This window comes from Cyphellophora europaea (genome assembly GCF_000365145.1).
Source record: "Cyphellophora europaea CBS 101466 unplaced genomic scaffold supercont1.1, whole genome shotgun sequence".
NCBI classification, from domain to species: domain Eukaryota; kingdom Fungi; phylum Ascomycota; class Eurotiomycetes; order Chaetothyriales; family Cyphellophoraceae; genus Cyphellophora; species Cyphellophora europaea.
Genome location: NW_008481797.1, coordinates 1,854,708 through 1,870,543, shown reverse-complemented (window position 1 = coordinate 1,870,543; position 15,836 = coordinate 1,854,708). Strand labels below are relative to the sequence as shown.

The 15,836-nt window shown below is 55.3% G+C and overlaps 7 protein-coding genes across 7 annotated transcripts; 4 read left to right on the top strand and 3 right to left on the bottom strand.

Annotated features, from left to right (window-relative positions):
- Positions 1-132: 132 nt before the first annotated feature.
- HMPREF1541_00693 (uncharacterized protein) lies at positions 133-1,257 on the top strand (the record flags this gene model as incomplete). The annotated part of the gene is made up of 2 exons (XM_008712998.1): positions 133-793; positions 848-1,257. The coding sequence occupies 2 exons, from the start codon at positions 133-135 to the stop codon at positions 1,255-1,257; spliced, it is 1,071 nt and encodes a 356-aa protein (XP_008711220.1).
- An 856-nt stretch (positions 1,258-2,113) lies between these two features.
- HMPREF1541_00692 (uncharacterized protein) lies at positions 2,114-3,514 on the top strand (the record flags this gene model as incomplete). The annotated part of the gene is made up of 6 exons (XM_008712997.1): positions 2,114-2,316; positions 2,435-2,449; positions 2,604-2,978; positions 3,034-3,163; positions 3,186-3,317; positions 3,398-3,514. The coding sequence occupies 6 exons, from the start codon at positions 2,114-2,116 to the stop codon at positions 3,512-3,514; spliced, it is 972 nt and encodes a 323-aa protein (XP_008711219.1).
- Positions 3,515-3,522: 8 nt separating this feature from the next.
- Positions 3,523-4,224, bottom strand: HMPREF1541_00691 (uncharacterized protein; the record flags this gene model as incomplete). Its single annotated transcript, XM_008712996.1, has 1 exon — positions 3,523-4,224. The coding sequence occupies one exon, from the start codon at positions 4,222-4,224 to the stop codon at positions 3,523-3,525; it is 702 nt and encodes a 233-aa protein (XP_008711218.1).
- A 425-nt stretch (positions 4,225-4,649) lies between these two features.
- Positions 4,650-6,321, top strand: HMPREF1541_00690 (uncharacterized protein; the record flags this gene model as incomplete). Its single annotated transcript, XM_008712995.1, has 2 exons — positions 4,650-5,588; positions 5,653-6,321. 2 exons carry the CDS (start codon positions 4,650-4,652, stop codon positions 6,319-6,321), a joined length of 1,608 nt encoding a protein of 535 aa, XP_008711217.1.
- Positions 6,322-6,375: 54 nt separating this feature from the next.
- On the bottom strand, positions 6,376-7,674 carry HMPREF1541_00689 (uncharacterized protein; the record flags this gene model as incomplete). The annotated part of the gene is made up of 1 exon (XM_008712994.1): positions 6,376-7,674. The coding sequence occupies one exon, from the start codon at positions 7,672-7,674 to the stop codon at positions 6,376-6,378; it is 1,299 nt and encodes a 432-aa protein (XP_008711216.1).
- Positions 7,675-8,829: 1,155 nt separating this feature from the next.
- On the top strand, positions 8,830-11,741 carry HMPREF1541_00688 (uncharacterized protein; the record flags this gene model as incomplete). Its single annotated transcript, XM_008712993.1, has 4 exons — positions 8,830-8,943; positions 9,003-9,181; positions 9,232-9,275; positions 9,322-11,741. 4 exons carry the CDS (start codon positions 8,830-8,832, stop codon positions 11,739-11,741), a joined length of 2,757 nt encoding a protein of 918 aa, XP_008711215.1.
- An 875-nt stretch (positions 11,742-12,616) lies between these two features.
- HMPREF1541_00687 (uncharacterized protein) lies at positions 12,617-14,379 on the bottom strand (the record flags this gene model as incomplete). The annotated part of the gene is made up of 2 exons (XM_008712992.1): positions 12,617-13,760; positions 13,808-14,379. The coding sequence occupies 2 exons, from the start codon at positions 14,377-14,379 to the stop codon at positions 12,617-12,619; spliced, it is 1,716 nt and encodes a 571-aa protein (XP_008711214.1).
- Between the last annotated feature and the right edge of the window lie 1,457 nt (positions 14,380-15,836).

The window sequence follows — 15,836 nt, the reverse complement described above, 5'->3', positions numbered from 1 at the left end:
CTCACGAACCGATCCAAGCCAGCCTCGCTCAACGACCAAGTCCTCGACCTCCTCACCACCTACAGCACCACTTCCTACACTACCGTCACCCTTCTCCTTCTGTCTGTTATATATTTCGGATACAAATATCTTATGGGCGACCGGAGCAGCTGGAGCTACTATCCGGGTCGCGGCTCCCCCTTCTCGAGCAGCCTTGCTGACAATGGACCCCGCAATCTTTCCGGTCATTTCGAGTACATAGGCGACGACCACGACCTATACACTCGATCGCCTGCCCGCCCATCCTTCTCCACCAGCAATGACTACCCCGAACTAGACGACAATGACCCAAACGCCCCCGACCGCGTCCACTGCCGATATATGGCCTCCAGCTTCCCCGTCGACTTCCCTGCCTACTCCATCAACGAAGAAAAGACACTTGTTGAAGATTTACGGAGGAAGGTCGCCGATCGGCTCGGTGTTGACCCTCGAAAAGTGCGTCTGATTTACAAGGGCCGTGATCTGAAGCGCAATCAACACTCGCTCAAGCGTCACAAAATGAAGCAGAACAGCGAGGTTTCCGTCGTTATAACAGAAAGAGCCATCGACTACTATGCCGGAGACTCCAACTCAGAGAGCGGCTCCGATAGAGATTCCAACAACTTCCTCAGTGCCAACCCTCGCCGTCAGCAGAGACCTCGCGCCCATTCCACTGTACGCTTCCGAAGTGACGAGAAGATTCCAGTCCTGGAGCCCAACGGTGGTGGGGCGTACCTCAGTCCCAATGGTCACGTCCCCTCTACTCCCGTCGACCGTCACCATCGCGACTCTCTCCGACCAACCCAAGACTACCCGCCACGAGACCGAGACGATCGCTATCGTGGACGCGAACGCGAGCCCTCAAGGGAGCCGGCACCGCGCCGACGTGAGCCTTCTCGTGAGCCACCTCGCCGCGCCGTTTCACCTGCTCCACCACCGAAGCCTGCTTCGCCGCCTGCCGATCCAAACAGCCCGCTCGGCAAAGTACAAGCTCTCGCAAGCACCTTCTACACCCAGTTTCTGCCACCTGCAGCCAAATTTCTCGCTTCACCGCCAGCTGACTCTGCCACTCGGGAAAAGGAGTTTTTGAAACTTAGTGAATCAATCATGGCCAAGGTCGTCCTGGCCGCAGACAATATCGAAACCGAGGGCAACATGGATGCCAGAAATGAGAGAAAGGCTCTCATCAACGAAGCCAATAAGATGCTCAAGCAGCTGGATGTTGCTCGACATGGTTAAAAATGTCGTCTCTCCACGTGGCGCCCATTCTGGCACGTATGGAGGGTCATTGATAGACTTCCTCACTGTCAATGAGACTTGGCCACTTCGGATGTTAAAGATTCCGTTACTCATGCATCACACGGCGTTTGCTTAAAAATTATGGTCAAAAGGCTGCCTACTGCTGCTATATGGAACTTCTGCTTGCTGTTTGCACCGGACTGGAACGGAACTAACGAGACGGCCAGTATGATGCCTCATTTTGGGGTACCCAGGAGGTACCGTTGCCTGTTCTACGAATGATGACTTATACCGTCGACATGGCAAGAGCGATGAGACGATAGAGCGACGGAACGAACGTTGATAGCTTGTTGAAGTATGTGCATGATATCATGAGCGAGTTTACTACTCTTCTCTCCACACTTTGCTCCAGAAACCGTATCCCCATTACAACACGCCTCCGCAATCTCCTGGTCACGGTGTCTGCATGGGTTATCGATACTTGGTCATCGAAAAGACTGATTGCTCGTGCGGAGTAGCTGAGGAGACGTCATGCCGTAGCATTTACCCCAGATCGCTCTGGGGGGGAAAAGGAAAGGATGAAGTCACAGCTCACTGACTGGGGACTGGCCTTATCTACCGCACCGCATTGGACTTATTAGATGTATAAGACCAAACGCATCCTCCTCTAAGATAGCGAATAGACCCTTTCCCCGCTCCCCAGCTCCCTGCTTCTTCACTCCTTCAAACCTCCAACCCATCCTGCCCATTCTATACTTTCACGACCCCTGCAGCAGCAGCAGCAGCAGCAGCAGCAGCAGCAGCACGCGAACCGCACAGCCACCCAATCCAGACCCCAAGCCTCAGCCCCACAACGATGCCCAAGAAACGCGTCCTCGTCGGCTACGGCGTCGACATCGACGCCGTCGCCGGCTGGCTGGGCTCCTACAAGGGCGAGGACTCGACCAGCGACATCAGCCGCGGCCTGCTGGCGGGGAGCATCGGCACGCGGCGGATTTTGAAGTTGTTTGAAAAATATGGCATCACGGCTACGTGGTTTATTCCGGGGCATAGTCTGGAGTAAGTTTGTTCCCTCCGCAGAGAGGAAGTGGTGTGTGTGGGGCAGGGGGGATGGCAAGGGAGGGAGATGATCTTGTGAGAATGGTTTTTGGCTGATGTCCTCTGTGTTTCCGTTTAGGACTTTTCCGGAAGAGTGAGTCTTTATCCCACCCTAGGTGGAGCGAGTGGTGATGTTTCGTGCCGTGGTGTTGCATTTTGGTTAGGGGGTGCAAGAATCTTTGAGTGGTCATTGCGGTAGGATATGGTGTGAGGACACATTGGCTTACACGACCGAATTAACCCCTTAGATGCGCGATGGTCCGGGACGCTGGCCACGAGATCGGCTTGCACGGTTATAGCCACGAGAATCCCGTTGATATGAGTCTGGAGCAGCAGCGCGACATCCTGGACTACACGTACCGCATGCTGACCGATTTCTGTGGCGGGAAGTCGCCCAGGGGAAGCGTGGCGCCTTGGTGGGAGGTGTCCAAGGAGGCGACGGAGCTGTTTCTGGAGTACGGCGTCGAGTATGATCATAGTATGAACCATCATGACTGCCAGGCGTATTATTTGCGGACGGGGGATGACTGGACCAAGATCGACTACGAGCAGAAGGCCGAGACGTGGATGAAGCCGTTAGTGAAAGGAAAGGAGACGGGGATGGTAGAGATTCCGGCGAACTGGTGAGTACAGTCCTTGCAGATAGGCATTCCGGGCGCTGATGGTGATGGGGAACAGGTATCTCGATGATTTACCGCCAATGATGTATATGAAGAAGGTGCCGAACAGTCATGGCTTCGTCAATGCGCGGGATATTGAGGATCTGTGGCGGGCAAGTTGCTCCCTCCCATCGGATCTGAGACGGCGAGTGTTGGTCTGACGTTGATTAGGACCATTTCGACTACTTCTACCGCGAGTATGATGAATTCATCTTCCCGATGACGATTCATCCGGATGTTTCGGGACGGCCCCATGTACTGCTGATGCATGAGCGGCTCATTGAGCATATCAACAAACACGAGGTGAGTGTTCTGAGCGATCTGACCATAGGGCTTCCATTTCTGCAGCGCCCCAATGACCATCTTTTGCTAACATCCGCAAGGGTGTCGAATGGGTTACAATGGAGCAGATGTGCGACGACTTCAAAAGCAAGAACAAGCCTGCTGAGGGTGCGATGCTGCCAAAGCCTCCAGGTGAGGCGATTGGGTCAAAGCAGTAGTCCAAGCGTCATCTTCTGTTCATGAACTTGAGAGCTCCGCCAATTTTTGCAGTTTTGAGCACATCGCGATAGGTGAGACTGACGCGGGTTTTCCGTTCGGCGGCGCCTGAGCTGAATGGCGTGACATCGCCCAGTAAGGACCAGTTGGCAATGCGATTCGAATCAAGGGAGTTGTCGATGGTGACTTCTGAGATACCGTGTAATGTATCCTTGTACATGCCGGCTGTGGTGATTAGCAGGCTTCTTGGCTCCTGCAGCACCCGCCAAGTTGGACTCTTTTCCCGTTCGCCATCGTCGGTCTTCTTGTAGATGTCAAGAACAGTGTGGCTTCCCAAACTCACAGTAGCCGTGATGGTGTGATATGCTGGACCGTCAGTGTGAGGCATGATACCTTCGCCAGGCCGATACTCGTTGACCAGCACGTGGTTAGGGCACTGGTGGGGAGACTGGTCAAATATGCCCAATGCCTTGTAGCGGCTTACGATTGGCTGTTCCAAGAACTTTGGTAGCGGCGCAGCCAAAAGAGTGTCCTTTGCCGGCCCGGCCAGTGTTGAGGGCAGAGACATGAGCCTCCGATGCGTGAGGGTGGTCCATTTTGCTTGCGGCATTCGGTGAATCTCAGCCAGGATGTACTGCTCCTCCTCCATGCTGACAAAATTGGGTATGTAGAAGCCCGCTTCTGGAAGTCCCTGTAGCCGATGCCTCTCCATGGCTTGTGGCGGTTCGAAAAGAAGCAAAGTGTACCAAGGGTCATGACAAGGAGCAGCACGACTGGGGCGTACACGAAGCGAGCCGCAGTCGGCTAAGGCAACTCAGAGTGGATTTCGGATAGCCAATCAACGACATCTCCGGACTTGATATCCGCCACCTGAGATCCGGCGCCTAGATCTCGCATCCATCTCGAACCTGGCTGTCAACTCGCCGAGGTTGGCAATAGCCGGCTACGAGGTCGACATGACTTTTGAACAAGCAAGGATACGCCCAGCTTCCGCTGCCTACGAGATTCCTTGAAGCCGGCTGTAGGTGCGAGCCTGAGGCTCCACAGCAAACGCAACGTCATGATATTCAACCTCGATGCCTGAATATTTCGAGGATTGGTCGAAAGTCCTATTTCTTCTTCCCAATCTTCTGAATCATGTCCGCGGATGCGCTGTATCGGCAGGTACAGGCCGATAGGTTGCAGCGGTACGAGGATGCCATCACCACCGGCGTTTACAGGCCATATATTTGGCCATGGGATACATTGCCAGCGTTATGGCTCTTCTTGGGCTTGCTTATACTCCCACGACTGCCTGGTAAAACTGCTCGAATCGTCCGAATTCCATTACTTGCCTTGATCTTCGGCCAAGGCGCATGGACATGTATGAGGGCTAGGAGCATTCAGATGGCTGGAGGCTACGGCATTGGACTCACTGATGACTGGGGTTTCATTATGACTGCAGCATTGCTGTGCTTTTCCGATCTCAAGCAGGATTTTCAGCGCCTGGAAGCTCGTCCCATTGGCGGCAGTGCACCCGTCGAAGATCATACTGGCTCTGCGCAATCGACCGCCACCGAAGCGAATGGCTCTTTGACCGAACGAACGGATTCTCGAATGGAACAGAAACCCTCGAGCACATTAGGCCAAGTGGATGAGTCCAGAGCACACCCGTACACTGTGGACTGGCAAAGCTATCCAAGTGACATCAAGCACTGCGTGTTGTGGATCACGGATCTCCTCATCTCCTTCCGCGGCGTCAATTGGAACTATAGACTGGTCAATTTCCATCCTTTCCACTCCGCGCCCCAGAATCCTTTCGAGGCCGAGCGCCCGGACCACAAGTCGAGGACAGCAGAAAAGACAGCCCCACCGTCTATCAACGACATTCAGCGCAAAGCCCGCCGTTCCGCTATTCTGCTCTACCTCGGCCTCGACCTAGCCAAAACGCTTGTCATCCACGATCCATATTACTTCGGACTAGCGCCCATCGACTCACCTCACCCCTTATGGCTCCTGCAATCTCACCCATTCCTCACCCGCCTCTGTCGTCTCTTGCTAAGCCTGTACTCCATCATCGTGGCGCTCTCTTGCATCGTGAGTCTCCTCCCCCATCCCAAATGCTTCCCCATCCACCCCGCTAACTTCTCGATCCCCACAGTTCAACCTCTCCCCCCTGCTCTTTCCCCTCCTCCCTGATTTCTCCACCCAAACCGGCCACCCCATATCCCACCCATCCATGTACCCGCCCCTCTGGTCCCCCACGCCCATCACCGACCTCCTCCGGGGCGGCCTCCCCGCCTTCTGGGGCAAGATCTGGCACCAAATGTTCCGCTTCGGCATCAGCCAGCCCTCCGCCTACCTCATCCGTCGCTACCACCTCAATCCACGCTCCCAGAGTGGCCGCGCACTCCAGCTCCTGATCGCCTTCGGCCTCACAGCGAGCATCCACGCCATGGCCGCCGCGACGTCGTTCCCACCCAACCCACTGAACCCGCCGCGGCCCATCACTGGCTCCGGCCTCTTCTTCGTCCTGCAGGCTCTGGGCATGCTGGCGCAGACGGCGTTTGCAGAGGCCGTGGGCAGCAAGAAGCGGTGGCCCGTGGGGGCGCGAAAGGCGGGGAACGCGGCGTTTGTGGTGGTGTGGTTGTGGTACACTGGGCCAATACTGTCGGATGATTTCGCGCGGACGGGGGTGTGGATGTTTGAGCCCCTGCCGATCAGCTTGTTTAGGGGCCTGGCGGGCGAGGGGTGGTGGTGCTGGGGTGGGCGGTGGGCGGGGCTGGTGTGGGATGGACCGTGGTATAGGAGGGGAATTGCGCTGTATTAGTGAGTGCTCAGCGGTGGCCAGGCTGAATGCAGCTGATGTTGTCAGACTATAGAACTACAAGTTGCCATTACTTTGTGGAGCCTCGAACCCATTCTCCCTCTTGGCTCGCGCAAAGACCTCGCTCAGGTCTTCGGTCCAGATCCACTTCATGCGCTGCTCGATTCTTTCGCGCACGATACTCAACGCGTCGTCGAGGGGCACGTCTTTCAGATCCTCGGTCACCATCTCATAGGTCTCCCCAGCCTCTTTACTCGTCTTTGCGACTTTCTGCGCTCGGGGCAGCCGGACCTGCTGATACAGGTGCATCCAGTCCTCCAGACTCTTCCCATCCCATCTGCCCTGGGATAGATAGCCATTCAAGCAATGCGCCAATATGTAGTCGTCCTCCGCGGCCTGGCCTGCGCCCGCGCCTTGATGCGGCATCATGCTATGACTCGCATCGCCTACAAGCACGACACGTCCACCCATGTGCACCCACTGATCCAGCGGCTCTCGGTAATTCAAGCGCCATTTACTTGCGGGCTGGGGCATCTGACGGATCAAATGCTGCACCGTGTTCTCAAAGCCGGCAAAGTCCCGCTCGACTTCTGCGCGGTCGCATTCTTGCGTCCAAGACTCTTCGGTGTCTTGGACCTCGGCCTCGGACTTGGTGACGAAGGCGACGATGTTGAGAGATTCGTTCTTACTGATGGGAAAGACAAGGAAGTGCCGACCCCGAGCCATCCAGAGAACGGAATAGGTGGGGAAATTCCAGGTCGGTAGGGAGGAGATGGGAATCACGCCTCGGTAGGCGATCATTCCACCGTATACGGGTTTGTCGGTTGCGAATTGAGCACGGATGGCCGAGTGGATTCCGTCAGCTGCAATGACGAGGTTGGCATTGGCGGTGGTGCTGTCCGCGAAGTGCAGGGTGACTGAGTTGGGGTCGTCTTTAGAGAGACTGACACAGCGCTTGCTGGTGTGGAGTGTGGCTGCGTTGCGTTCCCGGATAGCTTCGATGAGGGTGTCAAGGAACTCGGACCGCGCCATGGACATATTGCGCGCTGTGGAGGTCTCAACGAGGGGAATGGTGATAACCTCGCCGCCGTCATCGTGGCGGCGGAAGGAAATCCATACCCCATTACGCTCACCGGCTATGGAACCGAGACGATCGCCGAGTCCGATCTCTCCAAAGAGTTTGGCGGCATTGGGACCAATGCCGACGCCGGCACCAATCTCGCGGTATTGAGACGCTTGTTCGTAGACATCTATGTGGATAGGCTGCTTCACGTGATAGTTCAGAGAAAGGGCACAGAAGAGTCCGCCGATGCCACCGCCAACGACAGCGACTCGAAATGGTGACGAGTCGTCCATATCACAGCCAAGAGTATGGTCGCACAGTCAAGCAATAAGACGGAAGTAACACTTACATTGCTTCTCCTGCGGTTTGTCTGATGCGGCTCGTATATCTACCGCTGATCAACGTGGAGTGTGGGGTTGACACTCTCCGCACGAGGGACACGGGGACCGGCAGATATCATGGGAGTCACGGGTTTGTTTCTGTTGGAGATCTAAAGCTCAAGCGGTGTCAATACGGTCACTGGAAAAGGAAGGAGGATAGGAACAAAGGTGGGCGGACGTCTTGCCTGCGGATCCTGCGATGTCAACGATGTCTTGACCATGCTTGGCGGCCATATCTCGTGTTCATGACGAGGCTGCGACATTGGAGGCGTCACCGAGTCCGTGCCCTCGGTTTCGCTCGCTTGGACAGCGTCACCAGCCGAAAGCCCGAAGAACCTTGCCTGGGAGCGCCACAGACCGGTCGGTGCTGCCATTTGGTAGGCGCACAGAAGGGACAAATTGATGACGATGGTATGGACGAACAATCCTAGACTTTTGAAGCTAGACTCGGAAGACAGACGTTTGACAGATGGCTGTGCGATCCAAGTGGGCAAGTCCGGTCGAAATCGCAACGGATAAGGAATATTGCGCCACAAGCCAAAACCGACAAAGCAGTCCCCCCCCAACTCAAAAATTTCCGGGGGCCGTCGGCAGGAATTGGGGGCGCTTAAGGCAGGATCTGCATGGGCAAGAGACAAGGTAAGGCGAACGCAAGGACAAGGCCACGCTGCAAGATTTCCCTTTCCGCGCCTGCGCCTGCGCCCTCCACCCCAAATCCCACATCTTCGGGCGGCAAACGCAACGTCATTCTTGTTGAAAGCCCTTTCTCAACTTCCTATCAACTTCACATATCGAATTGCATAGAACCAGTTGATATCTCCGCAGGTCACATCACATTCGTTTTGCTGCTGGTCTTGTCGCGAGCGCAAGCGGCGCCCTAGTCGCCTACGCCAAACCGATCCCGTCAGCTGCGGGCCGGCAACGCCACTCTGTTCCACGAACCCACCGCAGAGCGCAACACAAACACCTCACGCGCTCACCATCGCACCTCATCCCTCTTCCTTGTCCCTCATACCCGCTGTCGCCTGTCGCTGATGGTGACGCGGTGTGTATCTGGCTCGCTGCAGCATGGCAATCCAACCGCCGCTGGCCAACGATAAGAAGCGAGTCAAGGTCTACGAGCTGAGAGACAATGACTGGTTCGATAGAGGTACCGGATTTTGCACCGGTCAGGTCATCAATGTATGCCCGAACCATCGCGAATCTCTTTTTACGCGCATGCGCTGACAGACGCGTCTTAGGATGAGCCTCGAGTCTTCGTCGAATCTGAAGATCAACCCGAGCGCATGCTTCTCGAAACCAAGATCCGGAAGGATGACGGCTACCAGAAGCAACAAGACACGCTCATAGTATGGACCGAATCCAATGGCACAGATATGGCCCTCAGTTTCCAAGAAGCGGAGGGTTGTGCCGTTATCTGGTTCGTTCGCCGAAATCTCGCATGTGCCACATCCTCTTAACACGTAGCAGGGATTTTGTTCATAACGTTCAGCAACAGCTCAAACAACTCCCGGGTAACATCACCAGTGCGTTTGCCTTGGATAATACTGACATGCTCAGACGATGGCCTCTCCGATGACGCGCTTGACGGCATTACGACCTCCTTTGCTCTCAGTGCGCCCGCCCTCAACAACCTTGACGAGATCGAGCAGACCATCCGCGCTGCCAGTATATCCCAAGGCGGTCGCGAAGCCCTTGCCAAATTCGTCTTACGCGAGGAGTACCTCTCAAAACTGATACCCCTTCTTTCCGATGCCGAAGACCTAGAATCTCTCTCGGACCTGCACCGATTGTGTAATATTATGAAAGCCTTCATCCTCATGAACGATAGCAGCGTAATTGAGCATATGGTTGACGACGACATCATTCTCGGAGTCGTCGGCGCCCTCGAATACGACCCCGATTTCCCGACGCACAAGGCCAACCACCGCCAATACCTCGGTGACCAGACAAGGTACAAGGAAGTCGTGGAAATCAAGGATCAGCAAATCAAGAAGAAGATTCGACAAACATGGCGACTACAGTATCTGAAAGATGTTGTACTCGCACGAATATTAGACGATCCCACGTTCGGAGTGCTGAACAGCCTCATATATTTCAACCAGGTGGAGATAGTCCAGCATCTGCAGCAAAACACCGCCTTCCTGAAAGAGCTGTTCGCCATATTTAACATCGAGGTTGATGGCACCAAACAGAAAGAGGAGGCAGTCCAATTCCTACAGCAATGCGCCGCTATAACAAAGACGTTGCAGCTGCAGTCGAGAGAGAACCTTCTCAACAACTTCATTCAGCACGGACTCTTTGCTGTCATCACTTTCGCAATTCGACATGCGCAGCCTTCGATGCGGACGACTGGGATCGACATCCTTGTTGCGCTTCTGGACCACAATCCTAACATGATGCGGAACTACATGCTTAAGGCCGTTTCCGAGAAGAAGACACCGCTGACCGACATTCTGATCGATCTCTTACATGCAGAGACAGATCTTGGAGTTAAGAACCAACTTTCGGATGCCATCAAGATTCTCCTTGACCCCCAACCGCCCACGAATGAGCCGATGAATAATAGGAATAGTTCGGAGTTTGTTACGAAGCTGTCCAGGCCTCCACAGTTGACTCCTACTCAAGCTGCCAACGAGCAGTTCGCTCAAGACAACTTCGATCGATCTTGCAGGAAACTATTCAAGCCGCTTAAGGATCTGGAGCAGCGCGTCACATTGAATTGCGGCTTTCAGGAAGTGTCTCTGTACTCTTACCTAGTCGAGATTCTGACCTTTTTCTTGCGCCAACACTCGATGCGAAGTAGACACTTTGTGTCTTCTGAAAACTTGACGTCCCGGGTCGCCCAATTGCTCCAAGTTCGGCAGAAGCCGCTCAAGCTCACAGCGCTTAAGTTCTTTCGGACCGCAATCGCGCTGCAAGACCAGTTCTACTCGCAACAAATACTCAAAACATCGTCGTTTGAGCCAATCATCAACATAGTTATTGAAACGATGCCGCGGGACAACCTCCTCAACTCTGCCTGTCTGGAGATGTTTGACTTCATCCGAAAGGAAACCATCAAGCCAATCATCATTCATTTGGGCGAACACTACCGCCCGAAGCTGCAGTCAATAATCTATGTCGACACTTTTGAGGATTTGCTCATGCGGTACGATCAGCTCACGGCCGACAAACCTGAAATGGAGCATACCCTCTTTAGCCAGGACGAAGATAGTCCATCTATGAGCAGACAGAATCTCAGTGGCAGGTGGCAAGGCATCCCGGACATGGATGCTAGCGAAGAGGATTACTTTAATACCAGCGATGACGATGAAGACGCCCCTGTCGAAGAAGACGACCGTCTGCAGTGGAACAAGAGCAAGGATGTGGTCAACGGTACCACTTCACCTGTGAACAAGCCGCTCGTCGACTATCCCGACGATGACGATGATGTCGATGACCTCCTCATGGACCCGAAGCCAGTGGTGACACCTCAAACGCCGCTAACACCCGAGAGCGAGTCAGGTGACTCCCCTGACGCCAAGGGCCTGACACCAGACAAGCAGAGACAGCTTCAACCCTCGCCAGATATCCGTTCGTCCACAGATCCAGCCAGTGAGCTCCAGCACCCGCCTGAGAGAATAGCAGAAAAGAGAAGGCGGCAAGAAGACGAGGAAGAAGATGAACTTGGCAAGCTATCGACGGGCGTTAAGAGACGCAATTCTTCAAGTGCTAGCTCTGCCAGCAGTTTGCTCTCTCAGGGAACAGGAATGAAGCGCAAGAAAAGCTTTCTCAGAAGCAAGCAAGCGACACTGAACACTGGCGAGCCTAATCAAGTACCAACCAAGGGCACTGCTGGTGAGAACCAAGATGAACCTGACGCTTCCCTGAAGAGGAGCCCAAGGATCAAGGTCTCCCTCAGCAACCAAAGCACTAAGGCGAATGAGAGTGCTGAAGCAGAAAAGGAAAAGCCTGCACCCGAGGAAACTGCCAAGTAGAATTTGGCTTCTGGCCTTTTTCTTTCCTCATCTTCGTCCACAGTCGATCTCCCACTTCCGCCACCGCCAGCATTGCCACAACTAGCCCCTCGGAGGCCGCTAGATGCTCCTGAGGAGAGAGCGTTGCGGGAAAACACCCCACCACCACCGCTGTCACCTCGCATGGGGGTTCAGAGATAACTTCGATGACGAACTGGACCCTTCGCTGGTGTCCAAGAAAGACAGGCGGCACCGTCTGCGGAACCGGCATTAAGAGGCTTGACCATGGCCCTGAATGCCCAGGGATATCATGAGTACCGGCCGCACCCACACCCGCCTGATTCGGATGGGTTGTAGTATTATAGTATCGGAGAGCGCATCGTGCTTGGGCTCTTTATGACAGACATGCCGGTTTAGAGCCACGTTGATGCTGGTCGATAGCGAAATACCATTACATGGTTCTTGTGGTGTCATTCACGTAGATTTTGCTTCCTTGCTGACTCGTGCCACCGTCACGCGTGTAGTGATTTTGCCAGGTCTAGACAGCCACATACTTTTCCTGTTTACGCAGCAGCCAGCCTGCACCGTCTGGGACACCCGCCATGCCCCCCCGTGGGGAGGCTTAGGTTTGATGGTCGCGGCAGGAAACTGGCTAGCCGACAACTGGAGTACCTGCGCGGTATGTGCGTGTTGTATAGGGGAGGACGATCGCTCATCGTCGCGCGGGTGATATGCTCCCTGCGCTTTAGCTGCCGCTTATCTCTACAGGACATGGAGTGCCAGGGTCCTTGCTAGATCGGCTGACAGCGTATCATGGTATATGCAGGTATATTGGTCCACCCCTCGCTAGCTCAAGCACATAAATCACCACCCACTCACTACCTACTCCTCCCGACCTATTTGCACGGCTCAGCCACGCCCCTCCAACCCATCCGCGCCTCGCGTCCCGGAACCATCTCCTCCGCCCGCCCATGCCACTGCCGGACCTCAACGCTCTCTCCGTCGCCACCGCGCTCACCACCACCACCATAATAACCCCCAGACTTCCTCTTCCGCACGCCACGCGCATCCCGATCCCTCACCACGACCTTCCTCGGCGCCCTGGCGAAATACAAATCAATCTCCTCCAAACTCCTGCCCACGGTCTCGGGATAAAACACAAAGACCACCGCCGCAAAAGCCAGATTCGTAAACAGCCAGATCAGCAGGTAGAAACGTCCCAATTCGAAGACGCCGTAGCTGGAGCTGAAGACCATGGCAACCTCGATGGCGAAGCGCGTGGCGGTCGCGATGGAGGCGAGGGCGGTGTTTTCGTCGTGGGAGTTCAGGGAGGGGCCGAGTTCGGATTGGAAGAGGAAGGTGGTGGCGTTCCAGCCGAGGTCGTAGAAGAAATAGGCGGTGAGGAGGACGGTGAAGACTGCGGCGGTGGGGGCGAGGTTGGGCGTGTGCGTCGTGGTGGTAGCGAAGGAGGAGGTGAAGAAGAGAGTGGTGGAGGAGGAGGAGGAGGAGGAGGAGGAGGAGGAGGAGAGGGAGGCGTTGGTGGAGGAGACGATGACGGCGACGAGGAGGCAGGTTGCGAGGCCGAGGGAGCCGGTTATCATGAGTTTGCGAATGCCGAGGCGGGGGAGCAGGAAGAGGGGCGGGATGGTGAAGAGGAAGTCGATGGTGGGGAGGAAGGTGGCGAGGATGAGGGGGCCGTGGTATGAGGATGAGCCCGAGGCTTGCGCGAATAGGTTGCGGAGGAGGTAGGAGAGGTAGAGATTTGCGGTTTGAATGCCCATGAGGGTTGCCATCGTCTGGAGACCGGTGACGAGAGCTAGGCGGCGGGGGACGTGCAGGTGGAGCATGCCTGGGTGGGGGGTGGGGGATTTCCGCGAGGTAATGCAACGCCCATAGAGGTAAGGGGTGGAAGCGGTTTGCTGGCGGTGGTGGACTAGAGCGTTGAATCGGGCGGTGATTGGGGGAGAGTTTTGAGGTTGGTTGCGTATGCGAGCGAGAGCAGAGCGCGCCTCATCGGGTTTATCGTGGGAGAGAAGCCATCTGGCACGATTAGCTAAGGTATATCAGATATGACTCAGGAGATATACCTGAAGGACTCGGGGGAGCGGAAGACGAGGAAGAAAGCAGGCACCTGGAAGACAAGCTGTAGGGCCATACAAGCCCTGAAAACTTGACCGTTTGTCGCCGTCATTGTGAAGATGAACTCGATCCATGTTGCCACTGCAGAGCCTGCCGCAGCGGCGATGTTGAGCAGAACGATCTTCTTGCACCGGTCGGGAGTTTCAGCAGTCTCTACCAGCCACAAAGACGCCGTGGTGACAACCATCCCCAGAGACAGTCCTGTGAAGCCGGCACCCACGAACAGCTGCTGCATCAATGACGCTGACGTGGTGAGTATGGCGGCCAGTATGCCACTGACTATGGCACAGAGCACAACAGGCTTTCGTCCCACGAATCGTGACAGAAGCCATACCAGCAAGGGACCCACAATCATGCCGACCATAAGGGCAACAGCAACCCAGCTTGACAGACTCCGTGTTCCTGACGCGATACCAGTAGCTGTGAGCGACGACGCGGCAATGCTGAGGATGCGTGAGGAGAAGGCGGCACCGAAGAGGGCCAAGCAGAGCGCCCACGATAGAAGCTTCGAAGTTGCCATCATTGCCTGGCTGTCGGGGTAGGTGAACTGGGGCGGGAGGAGGGAGTGTAGTGCTCAGGGAAATCGGTGAAGACACATGGCATTGTCTGTATTTGGCCAGCCAAATTCAATGCTGATGTAACCATCATGGAGAAGGACTGGGGGCCAATGTTGTACAGCCGCGATACGAGGCCTTGAGGAGCGCTAGTATGGCCCTTTGCGCACGAAACAAGCGTTCAAGACTCTTTAGTACATGGGGCCGAATGGTGTCGATCGCCAAAAGAACAGCCCCTGCCGCCTTGTGGGGGGCCTTGAAACTAGGGTGGTAGGAAGTCGGCGCTCCGTCATAGGCAAGAGCAACCGAACTAGCGACCGGCAGCGGCAGTCAGCTGCTCCATGAATGATGAATAATCAATGAGGACCAAGCAAGGCACTCAATCTGTTGGTGGGTCGTGCTGTGCTTGCCTGCTTGTAGCTGCAGACCGCCAAGAACAAGACATCTACGCGGGCTGAATTTTCCTCGAGCTGGCCCAGATCAGGACAATCGTAAGGGTACGAAAAGTCCACGAGTACGCGATCGGTGGTCGAAGCCAATCGAGAGCCTCTCACTTATCCTTGTATGATTCGGTAGCGGTTGCAAGAGTGGCCAGGTCACCTCGTAGAGCCAGAGCCTGCAACGCGCTCGTGATGTTGCCTCGTCCGGCCCTGTGAAAGCCGCAATCGTCTTGGCGGTCAGGTCTGATGCAAATGAGGCTGATTAGTATGGGGGCTATCGCTCTCACTGGCGATCTCTCGGCTTCTACCTTTCGGTGATCAGATGCAGATGCAAGTCTTCAGAGCAGAATGTATACTGTGTGCCTTCCGATATAAGCAAAGACGCTGTGACTAAGCCGGCGGGAGTGATCGGGACGCCCCTGATCGTAGTGCTTGGTAACATCCAGGACACGACATCGTGAGACCCGAGGAGAAACTCGAGTCCGGTCCCTTGAGCTCCGTGCGCGATGCCCATGTATATATGGTACGCTTTGAGGATTCCCACTTCGGAAAAGAAAGCGGAATGAAAAGTATCAAGCTTGAGTGCTGCGACAGCACGTGGGAATCGACACTACGGGGTGCAAGCCCCCACTAAATTGCGTGATTAGCTTGCCGTACCGCCCGAGCAGTACTCCCGCCGCCTATAAGAGCTTGGCATTTGCGTCTTTTGAACCCTGCTTGAAAGTCAACCCCAACATCCCCTACATCACGGTCTTTGTGCTTCGCTTGCATATGCAAGTGAAGAAAGAGTGGGCATCGTCTGCGCAGAATGAGCCGTGCCTAACCTTGTGAGAGCGTGTCTTAGCCACCAAAAAGCCCCGACTTTCTACCACGGATAATCGGACCGCGGGGTGGCTCACCATTGGCGGTGATAGTGATCGCTGTCAAAAGCACGGCCCCGATCGTCACAATCCGTGCATGTGATGCTGCGGGCGCGAATCGTA